The sequence below is a fragment of the Eleginops maclovinus genome, chromosome 15 (assembly GCF_036324505.1).
Source record: "Eleginops maclovinus isolate JMC-PN-2008 ecotype Puerto Natales chromosome 15, JC_Emac_rtc_rv5, whole genome shotgun sequence".
Lineage (NCBI taxonomy): Eukaryota > Metazoa > Chordata > Actinopteri > Perciformes > Eleginopidae > Eleginops > Eleginops maclovinus.
Genome location: NC_086363.1, coordinates 2970790 through 2993289, shown reverse-complemented (window position 1 = coordinate 2993289; position 22500 = coordinate 2970790). Strand labels below are relative to the sequence as shown.

The 22500-nt window shown below is 40.1% G+C and overlaps 1 protein-coding gene across 1 annotated transcript in view; it reads left to right on the top strand.

The window, feature by feature from the left end:
• Nucleotides 1–22500, top strand: part of man1a1 (mannosidase, alpha, class 1A, member 1) — a 126826-nt gene that overhangs the window by 50663 nt on the left and 53663 nt on the right. The window contains exons 3-4 of the mRNA XM_063901783.1: nucleotides 4505–4620; nucleotides 11606–11686. Of these exons, the coding sequence (XP_063757853.1) occupies nucleotides 4505–4620; nucleotides 11606–11686 (197 nt within the window). The remainder of the gene's footprint in view (nucleotides 1–4504; nucleotides 4621–11605; nucleotides 11687–22500) is intronic.

Below are 22500 nucleotides of genomic sequence, written 5' to 3'. Positions count from 1 at the left end.
CAGTCTCCCTTTTCTTTCTGCCATCCCTCTCCCATCTGTCCTCATTCTCTGTCAGGGAGCAGGAAGGTAATGATTCTTCTTGTCTTCAGAGGACGCCGGCTCTCTCATTTTTCATCCCTCCGTCCTTTCGTCTTTCCCCAAAGTGTATAGGTTTTGTCGGAGAGGGCGAGCATCGTACAAGCTTTGTTTTCGCCTTCGCCATGTGAGCGTTCACAAGCTTCACCTCTGACGCGCAACACTAGGATTAATGAAAAGATATGAGAAGTATCCGAGGAAGGATGGATGGAACAGAAACACTGGTGGCAACAGAAGCTTAGCTGTTGGAGATAACACTGTTTCAATGTAAGATTTCCCTCTCTGCGGCAAGCCAACCACCTACAGTACATTTCACAAGGCCTGTCCACTACTGCTCTTTCTTTAGCTCCTCTTCCCCCTCCTCCTCCTCCTCCTCTGCTCACACTCGTGTTTCATAGAGGCCTCAAGAGACGCTGCTGAGCCATCTGCTAACTCTCCATGCTTCTAAATAGAAACAAACTCCTCGGCGGACTACGCTCATCATCTCCGAGATCATCGGACTTTGCTCTCGCGACCTCGCGGACCTCGATGTGATGCTGTCTCCGTTTGTCTCGTCCTCCCATCTGGACGCTCACACCCATCCTTGGTCTGGTAACAAGCAGATCTTAGCACATTGCTTGATTCCTCTCTGACAGCATGACCCTGAACAAGCTGTCTCAGTCACTAGAAATACGCTTTAAACCATCCCGAAGTAAATGCTAGCCTTCGATAACTTCTCTTTAGCCAGCTTTGTACTTTAGGAAAAGATAGATGTCCTTGTAAGCCAGCTAACAATTGTCTTTCCTCACAATTACCTTTGCGTCGGGTTAGCTTTGCACTACAAAATGAGCATGTTTTACTTTGTAACATGCTACAGTTAGAACAACCGTTGCTATCAATCTTCAATAGCAGTAAAAACCTGTTGTATCAAGATAGTGTCCGACCCCTAAAGACTCTATGCATTACATTAAGGCATGAAATATAAACTGGTTTTTCATTATAATACTGTCAGTTCTGCACATTGCACATTGTAAATGCACACATTTATTCCAATTTTAATGTAATTCCAACCATATTCTATGTAAATATTGCTATATTTTTAACGTTATTATAATTATCTTCAAATAGTTTTTTATCACGGCTCCGATTTATGCACCATAACACCGAGACAAATTCCAATATGACAGGCCGGATTCTGACTCTGATTTAACCTCTACTGATACCTCTTCAATCACTCTTGAGGATTAATGAAGAGAACATGATATTGTTTTCAAAGAATATAGAAGTATTCAGGAACTGTGGCAGATGTTAGTTGAATTGAGCTTGAAAAATGCAAATCAGTGTCTTGGTGTCAAAAATATATCCTTTCTCATAATAATAATAATAATAATAATAATAATAATAATAATATTAATAACAATAAAATATAATAATAATAATAATAATAATAATAATAATAATAATAATAATGTAAACTTAATGATGATTGTAGTAGAGGTTAAAAGGATATTTCCCTAATAAAACAGTTAAATAATATAAGTTAAAACCTTTAAAATAAATAAATCAATATAAAATTGTATATTAAAAAGTAAATAATAATCTCCATTTTAAAAAGGAGGGTGTCGCTAATTTAAAAAGATGTCAGGGCTCGTCCGGGGGCATAACACGGGGTGATTCGGTGGGAGACGTGGGTGCCAAACCAGTAAGAGCTTTATAAACCAGTAAAATAGACTGCCCGGCCAAAAGAAAGGTCACCAGCCTGTGGGGGCAGTGCCAGTGATCTGGGGTTGCTGCAGTTGGTCTGGTCTAGGTTCAGCAATGTGCCCAAAGAATGAGGTCAGCTGACTCCCTGAATATACTGAAGGACCAGGTTATTCCATCAATGGATTTCTTCTTCCCTGATGGCACGGGCATGTTCCAAGAGGACAATGCCAGGATCCATCGGGCTCAGATTGTGAAAGAGTGGTTCAGGGAGCATGAGACATCATTTCCACACATGGATTGGCCCCCACAGAGTCCAGACCTGAACCAGATTGAGAATCTTTGGGATGAGCTGGAGAAGACTTTGCGCAGTGGTCTGAATCTCCCGTCATCAGTACAAGATCTTGGTGAAAAATTAACGCAAGACAGAAATAAATGTTGTGACGTTGCAGAAGCTTGTGGAAACGATGCCACAGCGAAAATGAAAGCTAAAGGCGGTCCAACGAATATTAGAGTGTGTGATCTTTTTTTGGCCAGGCAGTGTAGTTGTTAAATCAATTCTAAAGGAGTCACCAATACTTCAAATCAGCAAGACATCCTTTACAGAAGGAGAAAAGGCAGGAAACTGTATAAAAGCTGTTCCTTTTTTCCAATAACATCTATTTCTATAATTGAAGCGTTGTTATTCTGGTCACTCTTTGACCATCTGTACAACACACACACATTGAGACACAGGGTGAGCAGTGAGTGGGAAGGAACCGCGGTGACAAGACAATAGACTGGTGAGAAGTTTCCTGTCCTCTCTTTGTCACTCTGGAGGCGTCAGAGCAGGTGATAATGTGAGATGGATGGAAAACAGGAAGGACGAGACACGACAGCGGTAACTGGATCTGCTGACACCTCCGTCACACGCTCGCTCGCTCGCTCTCTCTCTTCAGGCAGGACAAATGATACAAGTTTAATGTCGACTCCGTTTCTGATTGATTACACTCTTATTGCGCAATACTAATGGCCTTCTGGCTCCAGCAGCACACTTCCTGATATGAAAGTGGTGCAGATATTTGACACATGATATGAATAAGGAAGTGAAGAGTGAATCACATGTTGAGCTTATAGCATCAACCCTTGAAACACTTCATTTTTTCACTTTTGTTTTACTGTAGAATAAGTGTTGATTGCACAATAATGATAGCTATAAAACAATGACACCATCAGCTTTTAGATTGGACCCCTGTGAGCCTCACTGCTGGGAAACTTAAAGCTTGATTTCTGGAAAAAAGGAAGTGTAAAATTATTTTAAAAATAGACATTATATTATATCACAATCCCCGTTATCTATCGGTAGCTATCCACAAACCAAAGACAATCAATAGAACTTCTATGCCCAGTCTGCTCTGCTCTGTTCTTATTGGTCAACCGCTTAGAGATGTCCCGCCCCTTAGCCTATCACGCACAATGTGTTGGAGTGCTAGCCAATAGAAGTGCACGTGTTACAAAGTGACTATGTTACAGAAGTAAACAAAGGAGTCCGAAGGAGTTTCTGGGAGAGGAACACAGGAATTTTAGCCTTTGCAGACCATTTACAAGCACCAAAACCTATATAACACATTAGAGGTGCTGAAAAAAGACCCAAAAGTAGTAAAAGGCTTCTTCAAAGATGCAATAGACATGTCTATACTCTCATAAATGTTGATGAATTACTCTGAATAAGTCGCTTATTGTGAGTCTTTATGCTAAGCTAGGCTAATGAGTGTTTGGGCTCTGTATCTGCCACACAAATTGACAAATGGGTTTAATCTTCTCCTGTTAATGTCCAGGTTTTCATTTGAGGTTCAGCGTTGTCTTTGAGGCTAAACACCAGTTAAATCCAGGGGAATTTAAGGATGAATGAATATTTTATATTATCATTTTTGTACAGTATTTGCATCTATTGCTTTGTTACCAAAATCCGCTTCAAGAATCAAAACACAGTTTCACAGTTTTTTAAAGAGTGAGCACAGTGGATCTCCTGATGTGTCTCTGTGCAGCTGATGACTCAGCATTGTGTCTAATGGAAAGCTTTTAGCTGCCTTAGCTTCCTCCCACAGAGGGAGATAACCCCACAACTTAACACAATACCAAACCTGCAGATTCCTGGCTCACATCTTCCACATTGAATTCACGTCTTTGTTGTGCCTTTGCTGCTGTATTGATGTTTCTCTTTCCTCACCACCCCATCGTCCATTAAAAGTGTGTTGTTGGCTTTCCTGTCTCTCCTCTAAGTGGTCAGCTCAGGAATCTTGTGTACGTTAGGAATAAATATGTTCCTGAGGCCTCGTGCTGCACGCTGAATGATTTATCCCGCCTCCCGGCTCATACACGAGCTGAGGTGTGGTGGTATTGTTGGGTTTGTTAAGGGTTTTTATGAATGATGGTGCTGGGATGATGTTTTTTTATGTGTCCTCGGCTAATATCTAGAGATTAGCAAATACTCTCGAAGACTCATGAGTGCCAATAATCGCTGCCTCTCGCCATCTGTCGAGATGATAATTCATTCCACCTTCTAAAATCTCTCAATTTCTGCTGTTTTTTTGCCTTTTTAATTAATGAGGCTGCTGCTAACACTCTGTCATTCAGACTTATTAAAGTAGTGGTGGTTTTTGCTCATCTTGAAAAGTTACACCAGCATTTTTAGCCTCCATTTAAGACAACCTTCACTATTGTGTATCTAGAGATGTATTTCTGATCCTTCCACCTGTGTCTCTTACAGGAAGTATAAAGGGAGCGACGATAGTGGACGCTCTGGATACTCTCTACATGATGGAAATGTTTGAAGAGTTTGACGCTGCTACGGACTGGGTGGAGAAGAACCTTGACTTCAATGTGGTAAGGAAGTGTGTGTGTGTGTGTGTGTGTGCGTGTGTGTGTCATTGTGATGATCAACTACATTGATTTCACAGAAGCCGCGAGTCTCTTCCACGAGCTATAACTATAGAATAGACTCACTGACGTCAGTGGTAGAGAGGATCCTTGAAAGACCTTTAAGTGTTGACGTATGCAAGACTTGTCACAATGTAGTTCAAGACAAGAGGTGATATAGAACAAATACTTAAGCAGCTACAGTTTCAATAGTTTGTTTTTAGTATATATAGTTTGTCAAAGGTTGCTTTTCCCCAGTAAACATCCTGAGTTTCTTGATTTCCCAGCAGCATTTGAACGCAACATATCATACCAGTAGTTTGGCATAAATCCCAAACACAGATCGCCACGCGTCTGAGTTCCAGCCATAAACGTTTGATCAGAGAAAGCGGGGCACGGTGTTTAACGTCGATTACAACATGATGCAACAGTAGCCTGTTAAAGTGAAAGTGACACATCTCTGTCGAAGCGTCTATATATAATCTGTTGTCTGCCGTGTGTGTAACCAAGCTGCGTCAAAGTGAACGTGACCAGTGTTGCATCGTGCCGTCACCAAAGACAGCACCTGCACAGCTTTCTCATTAAAACTCTGAGTAAACTCTTGAACCGTTTCAAAGCTCCTTGCCAAGGACGTATGCTTCTACGCATGACTCCAAAGGCCCATAAACTATTTATTTAAAGCTAATAAAAATGGAGGAAATTCGTGCTCACCTTGGAAACTTCATGCCAATTTTTTAGACGAAGCCTGAAAGACTTGTTAGCGGATTTATTTGGACTTTAATGGCAAGAAAAAATATCAGACTTTAGAGATGATTTCAGGAATGAGCAAAAGCGTTTAGTAAAGAATCAAACATACATAGTTAACACAGTGACATCACTACGTAACACTTGCGCTTCTGTTGGCTAGCGCTCCAACACATTGTCGGGATAGGCTTAGGGGGAGGAACATCTCTAAGCTGGTTGATCAATCACAACAGTCAGCCAGCTAACCAATCAGAGCAGACTGGGCTCTTGTTTCAGACAGAGGGTGAAAAGAGGAGCTGCAGCACAGGCAGTATGAGAAAAATAAAGAGCTTTCTGAACATTAAAGCATGGAGACATGTCCCAGGAGAGGAAGAAAATACAAAAAAGAAGCTGAAAATGATCATTAAAGGGCCCTTTATGAGATCTGGGATTGAATATTGATTGTGTGTGTGTGTGTGTGTGTGTGCGTGTGCGTGTGCGTGTGTGTGTGTGTGTGTGTGTGTGTGTGTGTGTGTGCGTGTGTGTGTGATCAGTAGTTGGATGGGGGCCTTTATGTTGCCTCACTTATCCGTTCCCCTTTTTAAAAAAACGAGTCACAAAATTATAAATCACATTTTAAACTTCAATTAACTTTAATCCGATATTTTCAAAACTTGCTCATAAAGAATTATAAACGCAATGTGATTTGTATAGTTGGGAAATGATATGATGTACATAATGAGCTGAAGATAGCTGTGTTTAATATTGTATGTGCTTAATGTGTCCTTAATGACGTAACGGGAAACCTCATATAATTCTCCGATGCCTGCTGGATTACATTGTGAGGAACAATTCCTGCAGCCTCTAATGGGCTCTGCTGGTAATGGATCACTACGCCCTTAAGTAAGATGGAACTCTTCCGGTGTTTGATATAAGTGTGCGTTCTAGTTTAAGATTGTTTTCCAGTTTTGATTCCATGACATTTTTTATTTCACGCGTATGGCAAAATAGTAAGCCATTAACTTCCTTTTTCTGAGTGGCTAAGCGTGCAAAATATTACACTGAAGAGTTAGAAATCCTGGGGGAAAATCTAGCATGTACGATGTAGAATCAGTGTAGATATATCTGCAAAAACACACACACACACACACACACACACACACACACACACACACACACTCCCCCTCTTCCCTTTAAAGTGTGCTTTAACTGTAGAAGCGTTGTCGTTATGATCTCCTCGTTAAGAAGAAAACAATGTCTCTAAGTGTCGTTGTGACTGCGAACATTACAGATCTTGTATAATGTTTACGTATAGGACGAGCGGTAATCATCCTTACTGTTCTGCATGCTAATCTGTGGATGCGTAGGCTTCCACACCTGCATTTTCCCAGCCCCCCCTCCCCGTCACTCAAACAGCACCGTCACTGCAGGAGGTCCGTTGTTTTCTGATGTGCTGTGTTCACTCGCTGCTGTGGAATAATGTTGACACTTAGCGATTAGCTTTAGAATAAGTGCTTAATAATGACGAGGCGGTTACTGTGAAGCACCATGGGAAGGCAAGGTCTGTTTAGGTTTCCTAACGTTACTAAAGAAGTGTCTTGATACGTTTAGACATTTCGTCTCACTTACCTGGAGGTGTTTCTTGGATAAAGAGGATTTGATAGCATCTGACAGCAGTATGAGTGACATGGTAGGGAGGTATAGGACAATGTGGTGTAGAAATCAGAGCTCCCGGTCACACTGAAAAACTAGGATGTTGCTTTGTGAGATTTACTTCAGTATTGGAGTCAACAACATGCATGATTAGCTTTTTAAGTGTCTGTACGTGTGTGCATGGGAATTCCTTTACATTTGGTCTACTGGTTTGCCCTGTGACTGCTTCTCCCTGCAGGAAAGCATTTTTGTGCCTGGGGTACCTTGAGCTTTTTGGTAATAACATTTTGCGACTCGAAGGAAGTGATCCAGGAAAGTCTTTAAATCTGAGAGGGGATTTAAAAGCAGTAAATGCTGCCATTGAGCCAGAACTTTTAGGACTCTCTAAAGGTCCCATACGGTAAAAAGTGGGATTTTCATGTCTTTTTTAAATCATAAACCCAGTCTAAGTGCCGTATAACACTGTAAATGTATCAAAAAATGGTCAATCCATGAAGAAATGCACATTATTCAGAAACTATGCATTCAAATGAGACGTCAGGACTTCTGAAACTTGGTAAAATAGAGTGTGTCAGACAGAGAAAGAATACATACATTGTTGAACATTAGCGAAGACAAATGTATAAAAAGAGATGGAGAATTACTCATGTTTACTAAACAAACAAGGGGAGATGGTTTGAGACTTGGACGCTTTGCCAAGAAGACATAGAGTAACAGATGGAGAGAAGGAGGAAATGCAAATATTCTTGATGTCTTTCTGCAACGTGTCTGCGTCAGAGGACTGTCTCTGAGCTGAAGTCAACACCGTCTGAAGGGCAGATTTCTGTGCTTGTTATAAAATGCTGTAGATGGTTATCTTCTTAGGAACACTGTGGGGTATAAAGTAATGGTTGTAATGCCACCTGTTCACCACATACTTAATGGTTCACACAGGAATAAAAGATAGAGAGAGAGCTGCTGGCCAAGGAGGTCATTGTAAAACCATTACGGTAAAATAAATATGACATTTTAGTGAATTCATCCTGCACCTCAAAGCAGTTCCTGATGAGCAAAAGGTATTTAGCTAGTGATATTTAATCTGCAATATTTTTTAGAACTATTATTCTTGCACATAGTTATTTTAATTTTTGTATTTATTTCTTATTTATTTTTTCATCTTGAAAAAAAAAATCTTGTTTCATTTTTTTTTTTAATTGTTATTTAAACATTTTTCGAAAATAAAACTAAAGGATCAGATAAAAAGACAAAATTAGAACATGATAATACATGCTCACAATATAGTTGTAGGTATGTAATTACACAATAAGCTATAATAATTCATACAAATACAAATCAGTGTGATTTTAAAGCTGATTTGTAGGCTTCGATAACGAGGAGGAGTTCGGCCCGATTAGCTTTAGTTGCTAACGCTATAGCTAATCACTTCTTCTATCTGATCCCTGCCAGAGCAACAAGGTACTTATCCTTTAAACTGCACACCTTTCGTGTAAAAGCAGTCACTACACTCTCTGTTCCTCTGAAGTGAAAGATTGTTTTCTTTTCATTTCAAACCTGACAGTAAAATGATTGTAGCTCCAACACCTCTGAGTCCCGCTGCAGGAGCGACACAGTTCACGCTGCCATTTATTTCTACACAAGCAGCACTTTTAATTCTATTTAAAGAGAAAGCAAAGAGGTACAGAGTTTATACCCCTCCAGAGACGTCCTGTGTCAGACAAAATGCTCTCAAACTAAAATTACAGTCAAAATCTATAAGGAGGGTGATGGAGGGGAAAAGGAAACTCAACATTTCCTTTATAAAGAAAACTACAGTTGGATGTTTTCCACATTTTACGCTCTAATACATCAAATACAGGTTGTCCCGGGACACTTAAAGAGGACAAATGATGCTCATTTTCAGATTCCTATTCATATTTCATGCCTCTACTGTCATGTCTCCATGCTTTAATGTTCAACAAGCTCTTTCTTTTTCTCATTCTGCCTGAGCTGCAGCACCTCTGAAACCAGAGCCCAGTCTGCTCTGATTGGATAGTTGGCTCTGTAGCTTATCATGGGTTGGAGCACTAGCCAATGAAAAAGTGCAGGTATTACAGAGAGATGTTAGGGGAGTAAGGGAGAGAAACGTTGGGATTTTAGCCTTTGCAGACCATTTACATGCACTAAAACCTTTATAACTGGTAAACAGAATAGGGACTCTTGTTCAAACTAGCCATTGACAAACACAGATCATCCGATGAGTTCTCAGGCCATTATCTAATTGATGCAGGAGGTAATTAGTTCCAAGACAGGAGATATGGCCGTGCTTAGTCAGTTTCTTTGGCTCTGTGAATGGATTTAATGTTGCAACATCAGGAGACTTGACGTTACGCATGCCAACTTTGTAAAGCCCTCTTGCAGGAATGAGATAAAGCTGCAGAGTCCTTTTCCAACTGTATGAAGTGGTGATGGTTGCAGCAACCGCTTATTATAAAGAACCATATTTTTGCTGTGTTAATTGTCTAGCAACTTCTAATTGACAGCCGGTAGGAGCTGGAAATATCGTCCTTTTACGTCCCAGCTGCCTGTGGGTTGTGGAGGAAATAACGACGTTTTAATGAGGCAGAATTAGCAACACCATCTAACTTCTCAATCCGTCATCCAGACTTGTTTTTGGGGGACAAGACGCATTTTGTCTAGCATGTAATTTGTTTTTTCCACTCTATTGTCCTGTCTGCGGTCGACAGCAGTGACTTATGAGAGCTGTCAGTCAGGCACGGAAACTTCCTCTGACTCAGGAATGTGATCATAAAGACGCGAGGAGAGAAGCGCAGCGAGGCAGAGGAGGCTCCATTGTTCTGCTGCTGAGAGACAAATGGCTTTTGCAAAAGTTACATGTTTTGTTATTATTTGTCACATTCCCTCTGCCAAAAACCATCTGGAAATAGAGGCATTGTATTTTTAGATGCGGCACGCTATTGGGAAGTGTTTGGTTTCTAAGGATTTATTCTTTAACTTTAGCTCTCCAACGCTGTGTGACAGACTGGAAGAAGAGTTCCCATTTAATAGTTGAAACATCTGTTTATAATCCAAAGTTTGGCACAACCTTTTTGCAGCCATGCTCGGAGCTTTTTAAAGATTGTATTTAGGCGTTATAAAATACTACAGCATGCCAAAATGCTCATAAATACAATGCTATCATGCTAATGGTAAGCAGATCCAATGTTTACCTTTTCAAAATCATGTTGCTTTTCTTTTGTAGCATTTTGAATTGGCTAGTTAGCATTGAAGACAACGTTTAGCTGGGGCTGATGGGGATGTTTTTTTGCAAGTAAATGATCATAAATAGTATCAGACAAACCAACATTTGGGACCATGAATGTAAATATAATGACAGTAAGGCAAGACAAGTGCATTCATGTTGTACCTTTCAACACGAGGCAACTCAAAGCGCTTATAATATATAATGAAATCACCGATATGTTTAAGAATAGTCATTAAAAAGCCAAAAAAAAACAAATAAAACATGCCAAAAAACTTATTAGATGGGTAATAACTAAAATAAGAATGGGAGGATGAAACCCTCTTTATTGTCACATACATGCACACAGCAGAGCACACACAGTGAAATTGGTCCTCTGCATTTAACCCATCCTAGTGCTAGGAGCAGTGGGCAGCTATTGTGCAGCGCCCGGGGAGCAATGGGGAGGGGGGATTGGAGGTGTCCGGTGCCTTGCTCAAGGGCACCACAGCAGGGCCTAGGAGGTGAACTGGGACCTCTCCAAGTAGCAGTCCACCTTCCATGTTTTTTCAAGTCTGTTCGGGGACTTGAACCGGCGACCCTACGATTCCCAGTCCAAGCCCCTACTGACTGAGCCACTGCTGGACTGCAGCAGCTCTTACCTCTTTTAAATCCAGGCTAAAGACTTTACTAGGTTAGCTAAAGAATAGGTTAGTTTAATATATGAATAGTTATTTGATTTAAGTGGTAGCAGAGGCAAATTAGTAAAGTCTTTAGCCTGGATTTAAAAGAGGTAAGAGCTGCTGCAGACCTGCACGTTTCTGGGAGTTTTGTTTGGAGTATAATAACTGAACGGTGGTTCTCCGTGTTTAGAGACTCTTCCCCTGGGATGGCTCATAATTTAGCACGAGATCAGAAATACATCTTGGTCCTTAACCATTCAGTGCTTTATAAACCAAGTGTTTTGAAGGACAGGAAGTCAGTCTAAAGACCTCGAAACTGGACTGACGTTATCAAACAGTGCTCAAGATATTCGTGTCAGAACCAAAGTGTTGGATCGACCAACATTCCCATATTTTGATCTACGTCCCCAATTTCTACAGATGAAGCAAAGCTAGAATAAAGCCGTACTAAAGCAGCCAAGAGTTGAATGTTTTCTGCATCAATTATTTGCTGTTTGAGTCCAAAAATAACTATCAGAGCGGTGGAAAGCCCTCCTCACTGTAGTGTAGTTTCCCTGAAGCGAAACAGAACATTTCTCGCCTCTCTGACTCACAGTTAGTAGGAGGAGAGATGTGTATTCATGAGCAGTACTCTCCTGTAAGTGTTCAGCATCTCATCATATTTGTTTTTCTACAGAATGCAGAGGTGTCCGTGTTCGAGGTGAACATCCGGTTCGTTGGAGGTCTGCTGTCCGCCTACTACCTGTCTGGGAAAGAGGTAAGAAAAGCACTTCCTGTGGAGTTTCCTCATGAAACTTTGAGGGAAGATCTCTGCTCTGATTGATGAGCAACAAATGATGGATTGTTGACACTGAGTCATTGAATGGGAGCTTTTATACACTGAAAATCTTTAGTTATACCGCTTTTAACAGCTCATATCCCTTCAGGAAGTGCCTAGTACATCATCTTTTGAGTTTCCTCGTTTAGTCCAATACCAATCAGTGTTGACGGCTGGAAAAGATCCTGATTTGTTGTTCCTCTGAGCTTTTGTTTCATGCTGTGGATATTGCAATGTTAATCTTAGTATAAAATGAAATAAATGGTCTTCGGTTCTTTCGTTTTCCCCCTCAGGAACGTCCTTGCATGTTGGCAAGAACATCGGAGGTTGTCTTCAAGGTGTCTTAGATATTTAAAAGTGAGGGTCTGCCTTTTTCCCTGTTTTGAGTTAAAAGGGAATACAAAGGTGGTACTTGAAAGACCTTTGGCGGGAGGACTGTGGAGAAAAGAGAGGGACTCCAATTTTGTTACATATCGTAGTCCTGCGATATGTGTCTAAATCTGCCTAGCAACAAGAGGCTGTGACATAATATCAACAGGGTATTACACCCGATTCAGGGATCGTCTTTTCCCTTATATCGTCTCTACTTTGTCTTTTAATTACACTCCTCAGTGCCTTAATGTATGATAAGACTTCACCAAATACCTCTTTTTGAATCCCATCCTAAACCCTGATACCTGCAAAGTATTTTTTTGGAACGTCTTCATATCTGTTTCTTTACTGATATCACCCGAGAGACTTTTATCTGCTCTTCTGTTGACACTCCGGCTGTAAACTGTACTTTTATACACAGGTTCTAGTATCCTAATCTGCAGCATCGTTGTAGCGCTGAGCGAGCCGGAGCTGTGGGGCTAAGTGCTTCTTTATTAGCGGCTGAGATAGGAGGATTCAGACTGGGATTCTCTGATAGCAAACACTTTTTCCAACATCCATTAGCCTTAAACTCACAGAAGATCTGCAGGAATATATTTCCGTATTTGTCAAAAGCTGGATTTTTAAGGACTTTGGCTTGAAGTTGGTGGTAAAAACACAAGAGCAGTAATTTTTGCTTACAGAACACTTACCGAAGCAACGTTTTTAGATTTCTAATCATTTATTTAACACTTTTAAAGGTGTTTAGCGCCTCTAGCACCTCTTCTGTCTTTATATAACTTACTAAAAACCAAAGAGCATAATTCAACCATCATTTAAAGTAATTACTACAGTCAATATGTACAACATTATAACTCAAATAATGAGGATTAAGTGTTTAAAGTGGGCCTTAAATGTCAGTAAGCATGCAACAAACAACAAAAAATGTACATTCACTTGTTATTCTGTATACTATTTCCAAGTTTTACCAACTCTGTGTGTCTAAATGTAGTTCTTTGTCCAACAAAAAGTAAAAACCCCAAATAAATGGAAATATTCACTATTTATAAACCAAAAAAGGGAGGGATAAGCATTATTGTTTGAGGTCATATAAAGAGTATTATCTCTGGTTTAAAGACATTTAGTACATTTGCAGTCAAGATTATGATTTGCATAACAAGCCAATCAGATTCCTAGAAAAGTTAACAATATATATGAAAAGCCACAAAACAATTAACCAATTAATAAGTTGCAAAACACTGGAGGCCGACTGTGACTCATCATCACTGTGTATCCATTGCTTCTTTATGAGAGACCATCCGTTCCTCTGTCATTGTATGTCAGCCTTGAGAGGTCGCAGCTGCAGGTCAGGGTGCCCTGGAGGATGGATGGATGGACGGAGGTGGGTGGATGTCTGATCTGATGGGTGTCCTGTAGGCTGATGAAGGACAGGATGACTGAGGGCTGCTGCTGGTCCGCCTCTGAAGGAGTGTTAGTGTCGAGCTGAGGGGGTTTCTGGGGGGTACAAAAGCAAACAATGACTTCAAATAAGTTGTTTTGAACATCCAATGGGTCATAAAGCTCAAAGTTATTCAGTTTTACAATCAAACAAGTGAAAATAAATAGTGAAGCAGGTTATAAGTAAGGGATAAAGTCCGTTTTTAACATCTTAGCCTTTCTCTTTCTTGATTGTCCTTAGCAACGGTCATTACAGTCCTTGACAGCCGTGTGTTCTACTGTATTAACGTGTCACATGTTCTGAATTGACCAATCAGAATCGAGTATTCAGCTAAGTGGTGTAATAAGGGTTATACAACTTGGAAAAACTGCAACTACTTGGACTGAAATTGCAATTTTGAAGTGATTTCTGTCATGATGTCCTCCTTCAAGAAGCTCCATACCCAACAAAGATTATTCATGCATCATGTAGAAATACCTAATAGAGATATTTTCCTTTTATCAAATATTGCAGATACCACAGTATGTTGATATTACTCTATTTCTTCTTGTGATTGCTATAAAACATCGACAATTTCTGCAGCCCTGCTGGATCTATACTCCTTGAAAGGAACCTCAGTATTTGCGGATCATTATTGCACCAATTGTTTAATCTACTAATCATTTAAGGCTCCAGTGTATGTTGGGACATCCTTTCAGTGATAACATCTGTCATACTGATTAAACTTATCCTTTAATCATGTTATTTTTGGTGCATTATGATCAGTATATACTATATTATTTTTAATTGATGTTGTTTATTCATGTAAACCTCGGCCTTGGTCCGTAAAACAAAATCTGGATGTGCACTCAAAGCATTTTTTTTTATATGAACACTCCAGTTTTCCACATGCAAAACCTTAACCTCTTAAACCGGTGCTTGTGGAAACACACTCATGGTAAAAAGCTCTCGCAGATAAAGTGGATCTGTACTGCGGGTACATTTAGCAGACTGACGGACTGATTGAACACTGGTCAGGCTTTATGTAACTCCCCATTTGGAATGTGTGTTAGATGACGATGTACCTGACCTGCTCAGATGTTCCACCTCAAAACCCAAAGAGACCACAGACAGACGAGCTGGATGGATAGAGAAACAGATTAGATGTGACCTCAGAAACTATTCAGCCTCTTCACTTCCTCTCTGTAGAGCTGCTGTCCGAATGGAAAATGGATTCATCCTTTGACAACTTCATAGTTCCTCTATTAGTTGGGCTTATATATAGAGTATGAAATATGATTGGAAGAAGTTGTAGTCACGTCTCTGTGGAGATATTTAGTAGTGGCCTACTTAAAAGGGCCGGGAGATATGGTGATAGAATCAAATGTCAACATCTTTTCGAACAATGAAAGGACAGTTTTCCTGGGTTTAATAAATAGACGTTAGGTTTTTTAGTACAACAACTTCACGACACTTGATCTTACAGGTAGTCTGACTCCAGGTATAAGAGATACACCTGAAATGGTTTGTTCTTTCAGTATTCAGCCTCTTTCTTTTCATGTGCTGAACTATCAGTTACCCTCTGGTGTTCACACTTGAAGAATGGCTTTTGTTAAGGATCAATGGATCAACTAGTTTAACTGGAAGCTGCTGCTGAGGTGTCTCCTTGCTATTGTTTCTGATAGCAAGAAGACACGTTGAAAAATCACATTACATTACATCCTATTTAGCTTCAATAATAAGTGAGATAAACCATGAAGATACAAGCTCAAAGTAGCAAGAATCCGGCAGCTTTGAAGAAGACGAACACTTTGAAAATGCCAAAAGTGTATATAAAGACAAAGGCATCATGCAGTTCATGCTCCTTTATGTATCTAGTTTGCATCTAATCCCTTTAGATGACTCCAGTTGTGTCTAAAGGAGGTCTGTAAGACGCCTAAGAATCCGCCGCTTTGGTTTGGCAGTGACAGGATTTCCACTTTAATCGGGATTGTTCTAAAGGGATGAGCGAGGCATCTGGGACACTCATCCGTCCATCAGCAGATTACTCCGTCGAACACAACCAAAGGAGCTGGAGATTAGTTTCCATCACAATCAAGCAATCATTGTCCCTCGTTGTAATCACTGCAGGATGAAAAGCTCCTCTTTATAATGAATAACAGCTTATTTTAAATGTCGATCTTCACAGCGAGGATCAGGTTTGATTCCTTCACACTTTAATTCCAATTTAGCGTATTACAATCATTTCATGAAGACATGCCTGAGGGTCTTATTTTGTGATTATACATTTTGTTATATTGCTTCATGCCTTGATTCTCTTCATTTGCTTTTTCCTTCCTATTTGTACATTTTCTACCTCTCTGAAATATCTGCCTTTCTTTTCCTCCCTTTTATTATTTGAATGTCTCATAGAAATAAATAGGAATATTCTGTTGTTCCCACTGGAAACAAGTTCAAATATACTCGACATAGCCAGTATGCATGCTAAATCAATTTATGTTTTGCTGAGTTGTTGTTACAATGCTTCCTTATAATCCACAAAGGAAATATAGGAGATGCTCAAGAGTAAAAACATAAATAAAAAGGTCAACTTAATTGTGGATGATGCGGAAAACTATCTAGAAATATCAAAAAATATGTAAAAAGAAATACATCTAAAGGTAATTATATTAAACTGTGCAAGTGTGGTACCTTCTGATTTAAAAAATAACAGTAAGGTAGGTTGATTTCATGTTTACTGCAGAAAAATATACAATAAAAGAAGATTTATTATGCATGTAGCATCCTCTCTCAATTCCCTCCCTTTCATTGTTTTTAATTGTACTCCTCACATGTTTCCAATTCATTTTACACATCAACCATACCTTCTTTTACTTTATGTTCCCTTACAATACCTTCTGTCATGCGCTAGTCCTTCATATTTACTTTCTTCTATCTCTTTCTCTGTCCTCCTTGAAGCACTCGTCTTTGATTAGTAGTGGAACTGGATTTCGCTCATCCCTCCCATACATCGTTTCCTTCCTCCCTTACATCACCCTCCCCTTTCTTGAGGTGGTTAAAAGCCTCAGAGTAAGGTTCATATACAGCCAGAAGCAGCCGTACTTTAACTGATCAATTTTTCATCAAAAAGGACGAGGTCTCTTTGAGCCGGAGTCGGAATAGGACTGACTGAGAGTGACGCTTCAATTTCTCCTCCTGACTCTTTGCAACCACTGTCATCCCTCTGTAACAGCTGATCCATCACCATCCTGAACACAGCTCTCTGTAAAGAATAACATCCCAACGTTTCTCTCCCACACGATGCTTTGGTGTGCATGTAAATGGTCTACAGAGGCTAAAATCCTACAATTGTGCTTCTATTGGCTAGCGCTCCAACGCCTTGTACGTGATAGGCTAAGGGGCGGGACCAATCAGTCTGGTTTCAGACAGAGGGTGAAAAGAGGTGGTAAACAGGCAGCATGAGGAAAATAAAGAGATGTTTAGACATGTCCCAGTAAGGATTTAAAAACAAATATGAACCCTCTCTAACCTGGGATACCTTTGTAGAGCTACTACTTTTACACACTGTAAGAAAGGGGCCAAACCCACAGTCATTGTTCCCTACAGCAATGCTTCCTGATGTCCAGCCAAAGCACATACAGTTCAGCTTTCTTTAGGTTGGAGTGGTCATTTTCCAACATAATGCTCCTTTTATAGTACTAATTTCCCTCTTCAGGCATTGCTTCTTTTGCCGAGCTGCTGTAAAGGGATATGTCTCTGTTGAATGTAGACTTGATTGCTTGTAATGACTTTAATGGAAAAGGGTTTGGGTTTAACTTGACCTGACATAACACCAGCAAGCAAACTACTACAGCTGCCAGGACAAATGAGTCTTACTGATGGGGCCAGCACAGAGATTTCTGAGTAATAAAGTTCAACATATAAGTTAATAAATAAGGCTCCTCCAACAATGCAACATGCGATAGACCAAAGACATCAAATGGGGCAAGAAATGTGAACAATTGCCATCAAAACTGTGTTACTGATCTTACCCAATCCCCCCCGGGATAGATAAAGTATTCATCCAGATAGGGATTGCCCGTTGGCGAACGTCTCTTAGATCTGCGGCGTTCTTGAAACGGCGTCTGGAGAGTCGCCCGCTTTCCATTGGACCTCGGCGCAGATTGACTGATTTGTTTTGGCTCGGTTTGGTTGTTCGCTGTGTTTTCTGTGGCATAAACAACAGGAATTAGCTGAACTTCAGGTTCCTGTTGCCAGGCCTTAATTCATTTCCTCTTTATGGTCAGTGATTAATCAGATGGCGGCCGGAGCATGCAGCGCGGCCTGGCTCGCTCTACGACTCCAGCGCCACTTTGCCAATTCCTTCCTGCTAATTGATTGGTCTCCATTAAAGTTATATTCACAGAGCTCAGCACACTGTTATCTGCAATCAGGCAGGCATTCATCTTCCTCTTTCTTCCGCAGCCTTCATGATAACCTCACTGAATATTGTTTCAGATGAGAGGAGTTCGCTAGGAAGCTTTCAGAAGTAATTAGGATGAAATCCCACCAATGACTCATTAAAGGATACAGGTGCTGCGATGCTGACGTGTGCGACTACACTTTGATTAGGGCATTCTCTACGTAATTGCTGAGGTCTGCATCTCCATATTTAATGTCAATTTCTCAAAAGGCTCTAATGTGTTGCTTTGCCTTTAACGTTTTCATCCATGTCCCATATTTTAGGAGTTTTGGGATGGAACAAGGAAAACATGATTAAGTTCTTTTAAATAACTCGACACAAAAAGGTTATTGACCATTTTGCAGGCTGGCTTACGGACACGTCTGTATTTCCTGAAAAAATATCTATTTTCTATAATTTAGCAACTATTTTTTTGACATAATATTCTATAAAATGTAAAAAATAGATTCAATCATCATGGTGTGATTTCTTTAAGAGGATCTGAACAAAACAAATGCATTATATGATTAGAATGACTGTTTATCTCCATAGTACTTCATTTAAAATGGTATTTAAACGCATATAAGTGATACCAGAGGCCTCAAATATCTAAAAAATTAGGGATTTTATTAAGATCCACCTTGCTAGGACCAGGTTGGACCCCTTTTGCCTTCAGAACTGCCTTTATTCTTCGTGCAATTCACTCAACAAGGTCCTGGAAACATTCCTCAGGGAGGTTTTGATCCACATTGACAGATTTGTCGGCTGCACATCTCTCTCCTTCCAGCACATCCCAAAGGTGCTCTATAGAAGTGTTTGAACTTCAGCAGGTCGTCTTGTTGAACAGGTGTACCTAATAATAAAGTGGCCAGTGTAGTGTAGCATTACATAAGAGCGGCATTAAACAGAACAGGAGCCGCTGTAAGTGAAGATCAATGCACACGCAGCAGATTGCACCTGACAGTTTAACACTTATCGCACTGACGTTTGCAAACCGCAGGCAGTCGGGATGTACACAATGATGCGCCATACGGCTGACAGGATGCTATATCGAACAGCTGCTTTTGTTTTAAAAAAAACATCACATTATAGGGCTTCACTTTCTCACAGGGACTGGAGGAAGCCTTTTAGAGAATTCACTCACAGCAAAACAAGTGTTATGATGTCCAACATGTGATGCACACATGAATTAAACCCTCCTCTTCAGGAAGTAGTTATCCCCCCAAACACAAGGTTAGGATCCCTACTGTGAAATGAATGTCCAAACAAATTGATTCATGCTGTCAGGGCTTCGTGTGATTCATCATAATTCATGCTAGCCCTGAGTCAATGGATAATGAATACAACTAGCTTCAAGGTAGCGACGGGCTTTCTCTAGCTTGGGTTTGAGGTTAGCTCGTGGCTAAAAAGCACACGTGTGAACGGATTAATGGGACACCCACAGTCCACTGATAATAGCTCTGCTTCCCATCTTTATGTGTCCACCTCTGGCTCCACATGGAGGTGTGAAAAATACCTACAGGAAGCACGACTCTGACTACATGATAATGATTTATGACTGAACAAAACCTGCGTTCAACTTCAGTGAAAAATACCAAGAGCACGAGCAAATGGCAGATGTTTGGAAACCAGTGTCTGACATGTTGATGTGTGCTTTTGTCTTCAATTGCCCCCTCCTCTAAATCCGTAACACTGTGATTAGACAGAGCCAGAATGCACCAAATCCAGATGCACATGCAGAGGTGGAAGAAGTACTTGTATATTTTACTGTGATTTAGGTAAAAGTAGACAAACTTTGATCCAAGGCGAACTGATGGTGCTATGATTCAGGCATAAGACGCCCCATGATCCCCGGCTTGAACTGAATGTAGACAACAACACAAAACACATGTGACACACACAGACGGGGTGAGAGTTGGAGACCTGTGAGAATAAAAATACCTCAAAGCATGACACGGTAGATCTTCTTTACATGGACTTATAAGCATCCAGGAAACGTAGAAATGTGGTGGTTGTCATACATGTTTCATGCATGTGTTTGTATCTAACCTTTGTAATCATGTCCCTCTATGTGTCTTTGGGTTCGGTTAAACCTGCCACTCAGGTGAATTTATTTTCACAAACCTGTCAGTGTGTCTGTATTTTCTAGATCCATGTTCCTAAAACGAAAACCACATAAAGGACGTAGATGTTATGAAAGATTCCCCCCTCCTGTTCCTTGGGCAAAATACTGAACCCTGAGGTGCTCCCGATGGCCGAAGGTGTGTGAGTGTGTGTGAAGGTTAGCTTCCCTAGAGCAAGTGGTGCTGCTCCGCATGAATGAGGTGTGAATGGGGAAATGACTCGTAGTATGTGAAGTGCTCTGAGGGGTCGAGAAGACCTGATAAAGCACAGAAGTACAGAACCACTGTGACCAGTATAACTAATATGTCCCTTCATGAATAGAATGAGTTGTATATAAATGGAAGGATCCGTCCATTTTAAGTATGGCTGTTATCTACTCTAAAGCACAAAACCAACTACTGCTTTATACAAATGAGGACATATTACTGGCTGAATATGTGTAAAAATACATTTTGAATTAAGTATTGTGAAGCTAAAGAGATATCCTGATCTCTAAATCGCCTTCTGAAGACCGAATAAACAATCTTCGTTTGGTTCAAATCATCTTAAAACATCCAAACCACGATCACTGTTATTATATATTTTAATTTATGATAAGAATAATGATAAAGAGTTGCAATGTCACTGAAATAAAATCCACAATTCCAATGTTTATTTCTGTCTGATACAAAGCCTGTGGCGCTGCTTTCTATCAACACCTGGCTCTGATAGAGACGCTCTCTCACAGACGGCGACAAGCTCACTGACACAAAGCCGCCCAGAGTAATCCCATCTCTGACCCCTCACACAGCGGGTCAGCATACACACACACACACACTCACACACACACAGGCAGAGCGACAGACAGCTTCTATCTTCTATCCCCAGGAAATCCCATTCACTTAGAGATAAAAATTGGCTTTGCTGGAGGGACAAAAAGAGAAAAACAAGCCCCCTCCTCCCCACCAGCAGCATCCTTTTCCCCCGTTCCCCATCTCTGCTGTTCCCAAGCAAAGTGCCTTACACACACACACACACACACACACACACACACACACACACACACACACACACACACACACACACACACACACAGGGCAAAGGTTATTTACCAGCCGTAGAGAAGGCATCTTCTGGATATCTATCTTAATCTCTTTTGAGAATGGTCTAATCTGCTCTGAGGAGGAAGAGGAGGAGAGGGGCTACAGATGGAAGGATTGAGGACAGAGGAGGACATTATACTGTAGTTATATGATGCACCTCAGTCTGTCACGCTTTAAATCACAAGTCCTGCGATCTGTTCTTTTATCTTAATTTAAATCTTATTTCTGATGTGCCGAGTAAGTCAGAGTGAAATCCCATACTTCACCGAGCTCAAACTTCCAGACTTATCGATGTGTTTTTATTCACCATATTTGACTTTGGAGTACTAACATCCCAGTGGTTTGTTATGTAAATGTAAAAATCTAAATTTCCAGTTTGATTCTCTGCTATTATGTAGCCAAATCATTGCCATGAAATTGCAGCTGGGTACTGTACTGTGGTTTGGATTACATGAGGAGGTTATTCATGAAAATATTGACACACCTGACCAATTCATAGTTCCTTTGAGGATGTAAATCATTATCTGATACACAGACAATGAGTGTGAGGAAGCCTGTGTCTGTTTATGTTATCGGTATGAATAATTTCTGGTGTGTGTACTGGCTCTAAGAGAACAATGTGCACATCCCAGTTGGAAAACCCAGTCTAAAATCGCTCTGTAGTTATTCCTAGAGACCTCGAATAAACACCGTCCGGGTTTATTCTGTGTTGCTGTTGTAATGTTAGAGTCAAATGAAATATGCATGATAAAAAGATTCACTGTTTAAGCTGCAGACAGTATAAAAATAAAGACATTAACAATGCAGTAAAATTGCCATATATATCATTATGATCATCAGAATACTATATATGTTTTTATCCCAGAGGAAATTGGGTTTATTGCTCCATTTAAGAATTAAATAGTACAATTATAATAATTTTAAAAAAGGATAAAAATATGTATATAAGCTTAAGGAGTTACACTAAGAATGTGCAATAAAAATAAAACACAATAAATACATGCATATATGAACAGAAGAAAGTAAAATGTCCAATAAAAGATTAATAAAATATAATAAATATTCATATTTAATATATAAACCTAGGAAGTTAAAGTAAAATCTCCAGTGAAAGATCAAATAAAATATGAATATTACTTTATAAAAGTAAATATGTGCACGTTGTACTTCAATATATACAGTTATTATATCATGTATGCAGCAATTGAAATTAAGCAGTCTGGTGGCAAACTGCATCAGGGTTGAACCTCATTTTGCTGAGTAATATTAAATAATGAATATGCTGCTGGATTAAATACAGCTCTCTCTCACACACACA